The sequence below is a fragment of the Pseudophryne corroboree genome, chromosome 10, assembly GCF_028390025.1.
Source record: "Pseudophryne corroboree isolate aPseCor3 chromosome 10, aPseCor3.hap2, whole genome shotgun sequence".
NCBI classification, from domain to species: Eukaryota; Metazoa; Chordata; class Amphibia; order Anura; family Myobatrachidae; genus Pseudophryne; species Pseudophryne corroboree.
In genome coordinates this window covers 176,828,690-176,844,436 of record NC_086453.1, presented here as the reverse complement: position 1 = coordinate 176,844,436, position 15,747 = coordinate 176,828,690, and the positions used below count along the sequence as shown (strand labels likewise).

At 43.8% G+C, this 15,747-nt stretch overlaps 1 protein-coding gene across 1 annotated transcript in view; it reads left to right on the top strand.

The window, feature by feature from the left end:
* Window positions 1-15,747, top strand: part of LOC134965131 (claudin-16-like) — a 227,701-nt gene that overhangs the window by 141,208 nt on the left and 70,746 nt on the right. Inside the window, exon 3 of the mRNA XM_063941660.1 lies at window positions 7,926-8,090. Coding sequence (XP_063797730.1) covers window positions 7,926-8,090 — 165 coding nt within the window. The remainder of the gene's footprint in view (window positions 1-7,925; window positions 8,091-15,747) is intronic.

The window sequence follows — 15,747 nt, the reverse complement described above, 5'->3', positions numbered from 1 at the left end:
ACAGGTGTCAGTGCTTCACTGCACTCGAGTCCTGGGAAGGATGATGGCATCATATGAAGCCATCCCCTTCGGCTGGTTCCATGCAAGGACAATGGAACTTACTGGACAAGTGGTCCGGATCACATCTTCAGATGCATCGGTTAATCACCCTATCCCCCAGGGCCAGGGTGTCTCTCCTGTGGTGGCTGCGGAGTGCTCACCTTCTCGAGGGCCGCAGATTCGGCATTCAGGACTGGGTCCTGGTGACCACGGATGCAAGCCTCCAAGGGTGGGGGGCAGTTACACAGGGAAGAAAATTCCAAGGTTTGTGGTCAAGCCAACAGACTTGCCTTCACATCAATATCCTGGAACTAAGGGCCATATACAACGCCCTAAGTCAAGCGGAGTTCCTGCTTCACGACCAACCGGTTCTGATCCAGTCAGACCGCAGGGGCTCATGTAAGCCGCCAGGGCGGCACAAGGAGCAGGGTGGCGAGGGTAGAAGCCACCAGAATTCTTCGCTGGGCGGAGAATCAAGTAAGCGCACTGTCAGCAGTGTTCATTCCGGGAGTGGACACAACCTCCACCCGGGAAAGTGGTGACTTCATCAGGAAGTCTTCACGCAGTTTTGCAAATTGATGGAAACTGCCTCAGGTGGACTACATGGCGTCCCACCTCAATAAAAAGATAAAAAAGGTTTAACGCTGGGTCAAGGGACTCTCAGGCGATAGCTGTGGTCGCACTAGTAACACCGTGGGTGTTCCAGTCGGTCTATATATTCCCTCCTCTTCCTCTCAGACTCAAGGGCTGAGAAATGTAATAAACGGAGGAGTGTGAACAATATTCTTTGCTCCGGATTGGCCAAGTAGGACTCGGTACCCGGAACTGCAAGAAATGCTCTCAGAGGACCCATGGCCTCTGCCTCTCAGTCAGGACATGTTGCAACAGGGACCCTGTCTGATCCAAGACTTACCGCGGCTGCGTTGGACAGCATGGCGGTTGAACGCCGGATCCTAGCGGAAAAGGGCATTCCGGATGCAGTTATTCCTTCGCTGATAAAGGCTAGGAAAGACGTGACAGCAAGACTTTTTCACTGTATATGGCGAAAATAGGTTGCTTGGTGTGTGGCCGGGAAGGCCCTACGGAGGAATTCCAGGGGGGTCGATTCCTGCACTTCCTACAGTCAGGAGTGACTATGGGCCCCCTTTTTCTCTCAAAAAGAACTGTCTTCACTGCCTGAATTTCAGACGTTGTTACAGGGGTGCTGCATATTCAGCCCCTTTTGTGCCTCCAGTGGCACCTTGGGATCTTAACGTGTGTTGGATTCCTAAAATCCCACTGGTTTGAGCCACTTAAGACCGTGGAGCTAAAATATCTCACGTGGAAAGTGATCATGCTTTTGGCCTTAGCTTGGACTAGGCGTGTGTCAGAATTGGCGGCTTTGTCATGTAAAAGCCCATATCTGATCTTCCATATGGAAAGGGCAGAATGGAGGACTCGTCCCCAATTTCTCCCTAAGGTGGTATCATCGTTTCATTTGAACCAACCTATTGTGGTGCCTGCGACTACTAGGGACTTGGAGGATTCCAAGTTGCTGGATGTAGTCCGGGCCCTGAAACTTTATGTTTCCAGGATGGCTAGAGTCCGAAAAACTGACTCGCTATTTAGCCTGCATGCACCCAACAAGCTGGGTGCTCCTGCTTCAAAGCAGACTATTGCTCGCTGGATCTGTAGCACGATTCAGCTTGCACATTCTGCGGCTGGACTGCCGCATCCTAAATCAGTAAAAGCCCATTCTACGAGGAAGCTGGGCTCTTCTTGGGCGGCTGCCCGAGGGGTCTCGGCTTTACAACTTTGTCGAGCTGCTACTTGGTCGGGTTCAAACACTTTTGCAAAATTCTACAAGTTTGATACCCTGGCTGAGGAGGACCTTGAGTTTGCTCATTCGGTGCTGCAGAGTCATCCGCACTCTCCCGCCCGTTTGGGAGCTTTGGTATAATCCCCATGGTCCTTACGGAGTACCCAGCATCCACTAGGACGTCAGAGAAAATAAGAATTTACTCACCGGTAATTCTATTTCTCGTAGTCCGTAGTGGATGCTGGGAGCCCGTCCCAAGTGCGGACTCTCTGCAATACATGTATATAGTTATTGCTTAACTAAAGGGTTATTGTATGAGCCATCTGTTGAGAGAGGCTCAGTTATTGTTCATACTGTTAACTGGGTATAGTTATCACGAGTTGTACGGTGTGATTGGTGTGGCTGGTATGAGTCTTACCCTGGATTCCAAATCCTTTCCTAGTAATGTCAGCTCTTCCGGGCACAGTTTTCCTAACTGAGGTCTGGAGGAGGGGCATAGAGGGAGGAGCCAGTGCACACCAGATATAGTGCCTAATCTTTCTTTTAAGAGTGCCCAGTCTCCTGCGGAGCCCGTCTATACCCCATGGTCCTTACGGAGTACCCAGCATCCACTACGGACTACGAGAAATAGAATTACCGGTGAGTAAACTCTTATTTTTGCAATCAAAGCAATGTGTGAATGCATATACAGTATAAAGATACACACAACTTAAAAACAAGCATTTCTTTATCATCTGTACAAATGTGTGTACTTAGCAGGCATGTCCAAACTGCGGCCCTCCAGCTGTTGAGAAACTACACATCCCAGCATGCCCTGACACAGCTTTAGCATTCTCTGGCAGCAAAACTGTGTCAGGGCATGCTGGGATATGTAGTTTCACAACAGCTGGAGGGCCACAATTTGGACATGCCTGACTTAGAGTATATGCTGTATAATATATAAATATATATGGCTGTACGTTCCATGGGGTTCCACAGTTCTAAGGATAACTACATATGGCGGTGCGTTCCACCAGCTAAAATGGCAGTGTGTTCCACCACCAAAACACCATTGACGATTTGCTTCACTTTATAATCCACTTCACATTTCACTTATCTTTTTGTACTTCCAATTCCCCCTTTGTTGCACAAATGTTCATTTACACCTTTTTATTCCTGGAGTCACAGTGTCGCCGTAACATGCTAATAATGCGGAGGTCCACAGTGGAAGTGATGCATACAAACATTGCGGTGCATTTCGTATGTGCTCCACCACCAGTACAGACGGCGGTGCGTTCCAAATTGCGTTCCACCGCCATCATTTCCGGCCTTTACCGTTTATTTTCTTGTCCTAACACTTTTTAGACCTTGGTCTTCATTTAAACCTTAGCAGTTTAGCCCATTCCTCCAGACCATTATTTCCTTTGTAAATCAGCCTAAAATTGTTTTTCAAAAACCTGTTATTGAACCAGAGGAAATGATGTCACAGGAAGTGACCTAAAATGTAATTTCTACAATTGATGGTTAGTCAGGTATAAATAGAGCTTCCATGCTCAGTCTGTTAAGTCCAGACATCTGTGGACGAAACGCTTTGGGTCTGTTTCCTGATATCTCCTTTTATGGACAGATAAGCATTTTATGTTTTTAATCTTGTATGTGTGTTATCCAGCCGTCTTTTATGTCAGTGTCTAATTAAACAGTTGTTTTTTATTTTTACAATAACTGATGTGGATCATTTAAATGGGAATAGCTCGTTCCCTAAAAAGTTGGATGCAAATGCACATGGGAAATTTATTGTGCTTTTAAGCTGATGCACACTATGTTGTTCCTCCCTTTCTTGTTTTGCCATGTCTCCAATGATGATCGATTGCTTGAAGAAGTGTGTGTGTGTGTGTGTGTGTGTGTGTGTGTGTGTGTGTGTGTGTGTGTGTGTGTAAAAAAACAAACATATAAGTAGTAGTTCACATCACTGTTAAATTTACTAAGCACTTCATATTATAAGCCATACACTATTAGGCACTTTTTATCTCCATTTCCTATATTTGATTTTAGATGTGCCTACCATCACATCACCTATTGTATAAGAGCTGCCACTCACAAACGTTATGAGGAGTGCATATTTGACTTAACCACTCTGCTTATGGGCACCTGGCTATAAACCAGTTCACTATATACTATACTGTATCTATACATTATCATATTCACACCTGAGCACCTTGGTCTCTATTATTCTATATGTATATACACTGATCAAAAAAATAAAGGGAACACTTAAACAACACATCCTAGATTTGAATGAATGAAATATTCTTATTAAATACTTTGTTCTTTACATAGTTGAATGTGCTGACAACAAAATCACACAAAAATTATCAATGGAAATCAAATTTATTAACCCATGGAGGTCTGGATTTGGAGTCACACTCAAAATTAAAGTGGAAAAACACACTACAGGCTGATCCAACTTTGATGTAATGTCCTTAAAACAAGTCAAAATGAGGCTCCGTAGTGTCTGTGGCCTCCACGTGCCTGTATGACCTCCCTACAACGCCTGGGCATGCTCCTGATGAGGTGGCGGATGGTCTCCTGAGGGATCTCCTCCCAGACCTGGACTAAAGCATCCACCAACTCCTGGACAGTCTGTGGTGCAACATGGCGTTGGTGGATGGAGCGAGACATGATGTCCCAGATGTGCTCAATTGGATTCAGGTCTGGGGAACGGGCGGGCCAGTCCAAAGCATCAATGCCTTTGTCTTGCAGGAACTGCTGACACACTCCAGCCACATGAGGTCTAGCATTGTCTTGCATTAGGAGGAACCCAGGGCCAACCGCACCAGCATATGGTCTCACAAGGGGTCTGAGGATCTCATCTCGGTACCTAATGGCAGTCAGGCTACCTCTGGCGAGCACATGGAGGGCTGTGCGGCCCCCCAAAGAAATGCCACCCCACACCATTACTGACCCACTGCCAAACCGGTCATGCTGGAGGATGTTGCAAGCAGCAGAACGTTCGCCTTGGCGTCTCCAGACTCGGTCACGTCTGTCACATGTGCTCAGTGAGAACCTGCTTTCATCTGTGAAGAGCACAGGGTGCCAGAGGCGAATTTGACAATCTTGGTGTTCTCTGGCAAATGCCAAACGTCCTGCACGGTGTTGGGCTGTAAGCACAACCCCCACCTGTGGACGTCGGGCCCTTATACCACCCTCATGGAGTCTGTTTCTGATTGTTTGAGTAGACACATGCACATTTGTGGCTTGCTGGAGGTCATTTTGCAGGGCTCTGGCAGTGCTCCTCCTGTTCCTCCTTGCACAAAGGCGGAGGTAGGGGTCCTGCTGCTGGGATGTTGCCCTCCTACGGCCTCCTCCACGTCTCCTGATGTACTGGCCTGTCTCCTGGTAGCGCCTCCATGCTCTGGACACTACGCTGACAGACACAGCAAACCTTCTTGCCACAGCTCGCATTGATGTGCCATCCTGGATGAGCTGCACTACCTGAGCCACTTGTGTGGGTTGTAGACTCCGTCTCATGCTACCACTAGAGTGAAAGCACCGCCAGCTTTCAAAAGTGATCAAAACATCAGTCAGAAAGCATAGGAGCTGAGAAGTGGTCTGTGGTCACCACCTGCAGAACAACTCCTTTATTGGGGGTGTCTTGCTAATTGCCTATAATTTCCACCTGTTGTCTATTCCATTTGCACAACAGCATGTGAAATTGATTGTCAATCAGTGTTGCTTCCTAAGTGGACAGTTTGATTTCACAAAAGTGTGATTGACGTGGAGTTACATTGTGTTGTTTCAGTGTTCCCTTTATTTTTTGGAGCAGTGTATATGTGTGTGTGTGTGAGTGTGAGTGTGTGTGTGTGTGTGTGTGTGTGTGTGTGTGTGTGTGTGTGTGTGTGTGTGTGTGTGTGTGTGTGTGCTAAAGGGGGGATATGGGCATCCGCGACCAACGGTGTCAGGTGTAAAGGAACTAGAACAGTATTCACTTCTCACAACTTTCATATACAAGGTGAATATAAAAAAGAATAAAAAGTATGTATATAAAAGTTAGATATTTACTCTATATAAAAACAGATTCTTATAGATATGAACTATTTTATATATGGAACACCCGAATGGTAAACCATTCAGATGAACACAGTAAAAGACAAATTAAAAAGGCAGAAAGGACAATTGTTTAAAAAATGGAAAGTGCATGGAAAGGTGCTTATCTTTTGTATGGAGGTCAGTATAGGGAGCAGTCATAAAGCAACCAATGCGTTTCATCTGTTCAAGACTTCATTAAGGGTCGTTGGTTGCTTTATGACTGCTCCCTATACCGACCTCCATACAAAAGATTTTTTTATTTGTTTTTTACTGTGTTCATCTGAATGGTTTACCATTCGGGTGTTCCATATATAAATTGTTCATATCTATAAGAATCTGTTTTTATATAGAATAAATATCTAATTTTTATATACATACTTTTTATTCTTTTTTATATTCACCTTGTATATAAAATTGTGAGAAGTGAATACTATTCTAGTTCCCTTACACCTGACACCGTTGGTCGCAAATGCCCATATCCCCCCTTTAGCACACATTAATTATTCAGCAGCTTACCACTGCTGATTTATTTAAGTGCCTGCAGACACCTTTTGTACTAAGGGTGTGTCAATTATTGGACACTTTTTTAGACTTATAATCTAGTGAGTCAATAGCGCCCGAAGCCCCCACAGTGGCTTGAGAGTGCAGGGTGCTGCGGAGGTGCTTCCGCCAGTAGCAGATTCAAATAACCCTCTAAAAATGGTTGCCGTCAGAGGAGATAGACACTAGAGGTCAAGTAGGACCTCTAGTGTTTCTCTCCTCCTTGGCGGCAGACATTTTTAGAGTACTATTTTAAACTGCTACCAGTGGAAGCACCCCTGCAGCTCTCAAACCACTGCAAGTGCTGTGGGGACTATTGTTATGCTTACTCAAACCTGCACCCACCCTCATCCGTGGCATCGAGCAGGAGACCCCTGGCAATGAGCATGAGACCCCTGACAATGAGCATGAGACCCCTGACAATGACTAAGAAACCCCTGGCAATGAGCAGTAAACCCCTGGCAATGAGCATGAGACCCCAGACACAAGCATGAAGCACCTGACAATGAGCAGGAGACCCCTGACAATGAGCATGAGACCCCTGCTAATGAGCAGGAAATCCCTGACAATGAGCATGAACTGCCTGGCAATGAGCATGATACCTAGAGCATGAAACCCCCGACAACAAGCATGAGGCCCCTGACAACAAGCAGGTAACTTAAAAGTAATTAGAAGCCTTACAGTGTGGCATAATTTGTAAGGGGCATTTTTGTGTGTGGAGCATAAAATGGTGTCAGGGCCATAACTGTGTGTGGCATAATGTGTAATGGGAATTATGGTGTGAGGCATAATGTGTCATGGGCATTATGGTGTTTGGCATATTGTGTAATGGGCATTACAGTGTGCGGCATAATGTGTAATGGGTATTTCGGTATGTGGCATAATGTGTAATGGGTATTACGGTATGTAGCATATTGTGTAATAGGCATTATGGTGTGTGGCATAATGTGTAATGGGCATTTTGGTGTGTTGCATAATGCGTAATGGGCATTACAGTGTGTAGCATATTGTGTTATAAGGCAGAAAAATTACAAATAATGTAAGGGGCATGAATTAGGCTTTTTTTTCCCTGTGGTGGGCAATCTCTTGGCATGCAGGGTGCAAAACTGGGTTATAAGGTAGTCTTTTACTGCAGAGCCATGTCCCTTGCAGCAATGCCACACCCCTTACAGTGAGGCCTCACCTCCTTTTTAGGGATGAGCACCTACAGCGTGTGCAATTTTTTTATTCTTGTAGAGGATAATTCTTTATTTTAATAAAAGTGGCCACCACACTGTAGCTCCTCCCACATTACTCACAGCTACGCACAACACTGCCCACACCACTGCACCAAAACCTGGGAGTTCCTGAACCTATTTTTCTACAAAAATAGCACAGACAGTAGTTCCTTATTGAAGGACCCAGACATAGATTTTGCACTGTGCTCCTGAAAGTTAAAGTCCTTTTGGTTTCATATAGTAAAAGAATATTATTTTATCCACAGTGAAAATAGTCCTCACCAGAGCCCTTATGATCACAGCTGATATCTTGGCCAGTTTTGCACTTATTATATTGGTGTTTGGAATGGATACAGTAAAGTTTCTGAGGGAAGAGAGTCATACGAAGCTACGCATGTGTTACATTGCTGGATTTATATTCGGGATTGGAGGTATGAGATTAATCTTTTTTATACATAGCAGGGACAGAAATAGAAATGGATATAGCTCCAGTAAGAATCAAACTGCAGGATTGTCCAAAATAGCCTATGGGCGGTATCCTATTAGCAGCGGTACTTTCCCACTGCTAATAGGATCGCCGTGGGCCAGAGGCGTCACCGGTTGTGGTGACACCCGGAGCGCACTCTGTATTATCACACACACGTACGTACACACACACACACACACACACACACACACACACACCCACGGGAGCAGCGGGCATCCAAAAGGGGTGTGGCCTAATAAAAAGGGGACGTGGCCTCATATATATTTTTTGCCCCTCCAGGGGCATATCCAGCTTCCCTGAAGATGCTGGCTGCCCCCGAAGACTGCTCATTGTGCAGTGTCGGCTCTTATCTGTGACAGGAGCCGAGTACTGCAGGGGTTTATCTCACTGCAGCACTCGGCACCTGTCACTACAGAAGAGCTGGCACTTTGGTGTCACCCCTTCGGAGGGGTACACCTGGGTGAGGCCCCCCCCCCCCGCACCTGCCTTCTGACGCCACTGCCTTGGGCTATACTATTGTAACCCTTTGGTAATTATTCCCTTGCTTGGCTATTACTGTGTGTCTCTACCCAAGTTTTTATTATAATGACCCTGGGGGTAACTAAATTAGGTTAGTTTGGGATAACCTCTGGCAATATTTGTAATAAGGTAATGGATATGATGCAAATGTATCTCTCAATATATGTATATATGCATACTTTATACCCTTACCATTTATGCCTTATTAATACTCAACACCAATTGTAAGGTAAGTAGTTCTTTATATTACCTTTGATATAGTTCATGCAATAACAATTCTCATACATTACTGTAGGATGAAAGATAAATGCATACCTCCCAACATGACCCTCTCCAGGAGGGACACAATGCTCTGCTTCTGGACTTTTCTCTTAATTTATGATTACCGCCACCTGTGTTGAACAGGTTAATGGATAAGAAAGGTGTTACAGCACAGGTGGTGGCAATCATACATTAAGAGGGAAGTCCAGGAGCAGAGCATTCTGTCCCTCCTGGAGAGGGTCATGTTGGGAGGTATGTAATTGTACTGTATATACCTATACTACAGACTACTTGCATGCAGTACAATTTTTTTTTTAGAAAATAGTTAACTTGTCTTATATACCCATCCCAGATATAGGGGTATATGCAATTGCGGTCGAATTCCCAAAATTGTCGAATTTCGGGACTTTTTCGCCAACAAAAAAAAATCGTCAATGCAATTCAGTACTTTCCGTCAAAAAAACGGACTTTCAAAATTCGACTTTTTGATATTCGACTTTTGTCAAATTCGACTTTTCTGCAATGATACAAGTGCTGCAATTCGACCAAAGTATATTCAATTGAAGTTTGGAAATTCGACAACAGTGCTTTTAGACAGTAAATTCGACATTTTCAATCCGCCACACTTTGGTGGGTGAAACTAATAAAAAAAAATTAAAACATGTTTTTTGTGTGTTTTTTTTTATTGATAATAGCATATCTATTTATATTAGAAGGGATTAGGTACTTGGTTTGTCTTTTTTGGAGGCACAAGTATTATTTATATATTTTTTAAAATAATATATATATATATTTTTTAGATGGAATGGTAAAATTCAGAAAAAAAAATGGCGTGGGGTCCCCCCTCCAAAGCATAACCAGCCTCGGGCTCTTCGAGCTGGTCCTGGTTCTAAAAATCCGGGGGGGAAATTGACAGGGATCCCCCGTATTTTTAAAACCAGCACCGGGCTCTGCGCCTGGTGCTGGTGCAAAAAATACGGGGGACAAAAAGAGTAGGGGTCCCCCGTATTTTATACACCAGCATCGGGCTCCACTAGCTGGACAGATAATGCCACAGCCGGGGGTCACTTTTATACAGCACCCTGCGGCCGTGGCATTAAATATCCAACTAGTCACCCCTGGCCGGGGTACCCTGGGGGAGTGGGGACCCCTTCAATCAAGGGGTCCCCCCTCCAGCCACCCAAGGGCCAGGGGTAATGCCCGAGGCTGTCCCCCCCATCCAAGGGCGGCGGATGGGGGGCTGATAGCCTTGTTGAAAAAATGTGAATATTGTTTTTAGTAGCAGTACTACAAGTCCCAGCAAGCCTCCCCTGCATGCTGGTACTTGGAGAACCACAAGTACCAGCATGCAGTGGAAAACCGGGCCCGCTGGCACCTGTAGTACTACTACTAAAAAAATACCCCAATAAAAACAGGAGACACACACCTTGAAAGTATAAGTTTATTACATACATGCACACCTCCAAACATACATACTTACCTATGTTCACACGAGGGTCGGTCCTCTTCTCCAAGTAGAATCCATGGGGTACCTGTGGAAAAAATGATACTCACACAATCCAGTGTAGATCGGTCCTCTTCTGTTCTCTGTATAATCCACGTACTTGTCAAAAAAATAAAACGCAAACCCGACCACGCACTGAAAGGGGCCCCATGTTTTCACATGGGACCCCTTTCCCCGACTGCCAGGATCCCCCCCCTGACTCCTGTCTAAGAGGGTTCCTTCAGCCAATCAGGGAGCGCCACGTCGTGGCACCCTCCTGATTGGCTGTGTGCTCCTGTAGTGTCTGTCAGGCAGCACACGGCAGTGATACAATGTAGCGCCTATGCGCTCCATTGTAACCAATGGTGGGAACTTTGTGGTCAGCGGTTGACCGAAGGTAACCTCACCGCTGACCACAAAGTTCCCACCATTGGTTACAATGGAGCGCATAGGCGCTACATTGTATCACTGCCATGTGCTGCCTGACAGACACTACAGGAGCACACAGCCAATCAGGAGGGTGCCACGACGTGGTGCTCCCTGATTGGCTGAAGGAACCCTCTTAGACAGGAGTCAGGGGGGGTCCTGGCAGTCGGGGAAAAGGGTCCCATGTGAAAACATGGGGCCCCTTTCAGTGCGTGGTCGGGTTTGCATTTTATTTTTTTGACATTATACAGAGAACAGAAGAGGACCGATCTACACTGGATTGTGTGAGTATAATTTTTTCCGCAGGTACCCCATGGATTCTACATGGAGAAGAGGACCGACCCTCGTGTGAACATAGGTAAGTATGTATGTTTGGAGGTGTGCATGTATGTAATAAACTTATACTTTCAAGGTGTGTGTCTCCTGTTTTTATTGGGGTATTATTTTAGTAGTAGTACTACAGGTGCCAGCGGGCCCAGTTTTCCTCCGCATGCTGGTACTTGTGGTTCTCCAAGTACCAGCTTGCGGGGGAGGCTTGCTGGGACTTGTAGTACTGCTACTAAAAACAATATTCACATTTTTTCAACAAGGCTATCAGCCCCCCATCCGCCGCCCTTGGATGGGGGGGACAGCCTCGGGCATCACCCCTGGCCCTTGGGTGGCTGGAGGGGGGGGAAACCCTTGATTGAAGGGGTCCCCACTCCTCCAGGGTACCCCGGCCAGGGGTGACTAGTTGGGGTTTTAATGGCACGGCCGCAGGGACCGATATCAAAGTGTCCCCCGGCTGTGGCATTATCTCCTCAGCTAGTGGAGCCCGGTGCTGGTTTCAGAAATACGGGGAACCCCTACGCTGTTTGTCCCCCGTATTTTTGGAACCAGGACCAGGCGCAGAGCCCAGTGCTGGTTGTTTAAATATGGGGGAACCCCTGTCATTTTTTTCCACATATTTTTTCAACCAGGATCGGCTCAAAGAGCCCGAGGCTGGTTATGATTAGGAGGGGGAACCCCACGCAATTTTTTTTTCAGATTTTAAACTAAACAGACCCTTTCCCATAGATAACCATGCACAGATCTCACTGATCCGTGCATGGTTATCCAAACTCGACTGGAAAAAGCAGGTCTATTTTTTTGCTGCTTTTTTTAACGATTCGAAAAAAAACAGACCCGCACTTGAGCACTCAGAAACTAACACCCAAATACGAATGAATAGTGAATGGCCGTATTCTATGAAATAACAGCCGCGTTTGACTGATGGTCTATTCATTCTTATTTCGGGACGTTGTCATTCAAACCATTACGAATAGACCAGACACTGCCGAGATTGGTGCTTAGTAAATTCCCGGATTGGGACTTAGAAAAAAAACACAAATCGACCAAACTCGGATTTTTAGTAAATACTGGCCATTGACGGGTTGAGCTGCATGTCAGCTCAATATTGGAGAATGCTGAAAAAGGTGCAGGAACGCTCATCGTTCATCGTTTACCAGTATCATCCCCATACACACTGGACGCTTTCAGGCTAAAAAAAACAAAAACGATAACGACACGTTGTTATTGTTTATTTTGTAAGCAGATAATACTGCGCAAACAGTTTTTATGATCTCGGAGTTTTTTATAACCATCCAAATGCAGCTTCAATCCACGCCACTGGAGTATAGTGAGAAACTGAAGAATAAACAGAGAGCACACTTGTAAATGATTTCAAATGCACAATCTTTGCTGAAAACATATGGTCACATGCATCTAGATTTAAAATTAACACCATGAATGACAGCAGTAACTTAGACGTTCAGTAGCAATGTTACGGCTTGCTTCTAGGCCAGCTCTGATCCTGGCGGGTGACGTCACAGCATCCACGTACTTAGCCACACCCCCAATGTGTTTCGTCCAATAGGGACTTCGTCGGGGGGTATGGTTTACCTCCAAAGATGATCCTGTATATACCCACTTCGGGCAGTCCTTTTACTCATATGATTGTTATCACTTCATTAGAGATACTCCTTCCAAACTTGTTTTGTTTAGAAAACACATTCATTGGAATAGGCTGGGATCTCCCTGAAGGTCGGCTTTCCAATTTACCAAGATTCTGTTACTATATTTGGCCTAATTAACCTTTTAAAAACCAATTCCGCAGCTTCCACTTTAGTTAATATAGATTTGGATGAAATATGTAACAAACAAACAAAATTTAGAGACAATTTGAGCCCCGGAGAGACAGCTGCATTGAAGTCATTTGAATGTAACCCTGAATTGGTCATTAAAACATCGAAACATAGAAAAATAGAATTTGACGGCAGATAAGAACCACTTGGCCCATCTAGTCTGCCCCTTTTTTATTTTATCCTTTAGGCAATCTCATCCCTTTTTTAACCTTTAATTATTTGTAAGGATATTCATATGCCTGTCCCAAGCATGTTTAAATTGCTCTACAGTCTTAGCCTCTACCACCTCTGATGGGAGGCTATTCCACTTATCCACTACCCTTTCTGTGAAGTAATTATTCCTTAAATTTCCCCTGAACCTCCCCCCCTCCGGTCTCAATGTATGCCCTTGAGCTCTAATACTTCTTTTCCTTCGAAGAATGTTTCCCTCCTGAAAAGGGCCTATTAGGGTGGAGGATTAGTGGTTGTTGACAGAAAAGATTATATAGAGGAATGTAATAGACTACTGAGTGACACCAATACATATACTAAATTAAAAGTAGACCCCACAGAATGAATAGCGGAGGAAGTTAGGTTGTTACTACAGAAAGGTGTTGACGATCAGAGCATCATTCAGGAAGAATGTGTTTTTATTTGTCTACAACCAAGAATACTGATTTTTTACAGTTTGCCAAAGATATATAAATGGTTAAATAATTCGCCGGGCCACCCAATCATATCAGGGATAGGGTCAGCAAGTTCACACATATCTGAATTTGTTGACGCACACATTAAGCAATATGTTGTAACATTAAAATCATACATTAAAGACTCCACACAAGTTTTGAATGATCTGAGTAATTTGAAATGGAGTATGGATCTTTCATGGGTAACAATAAATGTGGAAGCATTATATACATGTATACCCCAGACAGAGGGTTTAGAAGCGGTGAGGGCGTTTCTAGATCAGGATGATAATATAAGCTTGGATATAAAGTTTTATTTTAGAATGCATTGAATACATACTGAAGAATAATTCTTTTAGATTTCAGGATGTATTCTTTAACCAAGAATGTGGGGTAGCGATGGGAACACAGTATACACAGAGTCTAGCAAATCTATATTTAGGAAAGTGGGGGAAAAACACCATAGAGAATAACAATCCGTTTGTATCCAATATACACCTATGTAAAGGATTTATAGATGATATATTGATCGTATGGTCAGGTGATGAATTGAGGTTTAATGAATTTATGCAGTATCTGAATAACCAATTCTTTTAACTTACGTTTTACTTCAAATTTTCAGAAGAACAACATTGAATTTTTGGATCTAGTTTTGGATAGTACAGGATGGAAGGATGGGGTTGATATAAAAACATATACACATATTAAGAAAAAAGATTGAAATAGTTATGTACAGTACCAAAGTTGCCATTATAGAGAATGGTTGAATAATATACCATATTCCCAGTTTGTTCTTTTGAGACGTAATAGTACCGATTTAAAAAGGTTTGAAGAACAAGCATATGTTTTTAAACAAAGGATTAAAAATAAACAGCACCCTGTACAGATAATTGAAGAATGAAATTAAAGCAAAGAAAAGAGATAGATCAGAATTGGTTGTATATAACAAAAAGAGAGAGGGGGTATGAAAAATACTAAAATTCCATTTGTTACGATATTTAGTGTGAAAGGTGGGGAAATAAAAAAAAGTCCTGCAGAAACACTGGCGAATTCTGTGTCTTGATCTGCTATTAAAAGATGTAATTCCTAAACAACCAAAGTAGTATATAGAAAATCCTGCTATTTGAAAAATAAATTAGCACCAAGTAACCTCAAAATGCTTAAGAATGCTGAACAGCATTATAGATAAGAGGGGTTTTATGCCTGTGTGAAGTGCAAAGTTTGTCAATTCGTGAGTAAGGATAACAAGCAATTTTATAATTTTAACAATAAGAAACCATGGAAAATCAAAGGGAAATTGAGCTGTTTAAGCACACATGGAATATATATAGTAACATAGTATCTAAGGTTGAAAAAAGACAATTGTCCATCGAGTTCAACCTATTTGTGGTCTCCTATAAAGGATTATTTTGTATAAAATTTTGACTGATGTTGATGACTGCCATTACGTTTTACCCCTCTTTTTTATAATAACCATAGTGCGTGACTATGCCCCGTAACCCTGGATATCCTTATCCATTCGGAATTTATCTAACCCATTCTTAAAGGTGTTGACTGAGTCGGCCATTACAACTCCCTCAGGCAGGGAATTCCAAACACGTATCGTCCTTACCGTAAAAAAGCCTTTACGCCGTATTGTGCGGAATCTCCTCTCCTCTAACCTGAGCGTGTGTCCACGAGTTCTCTGTGTTGATCTAACCAAAAACAGGTCCTGCGCAAGATCTGTATATTTTCCCCTTATATATTTGTAGATCTTGATCATGTCCCCTCTTAATCTCCTTTTTTCCAGTGTAAACATGCCTAGTCTTGCAAGCCTTTCCTCGTATTCCAGCGTCTCCATACCCTTAATTAGTTTGGTCGTCCGCCTCTGAACATTTTCTAGCTCCAGGATATCCTTTTTGTAGTATGGTGCCCAGAATTGTACACAGTATTCAAGGTGTGGCCTCACAAGTGATTTATATAACGGGAGTATAATTCTCTCGTCCCTAGCATCAATTCCCCATTTTATACATGCTAATATCTTATTAGCCTTCTTTGCTACAGTCCTACTTTGGGTACTACTGCTTAGTTTGCTATCTATGAGGA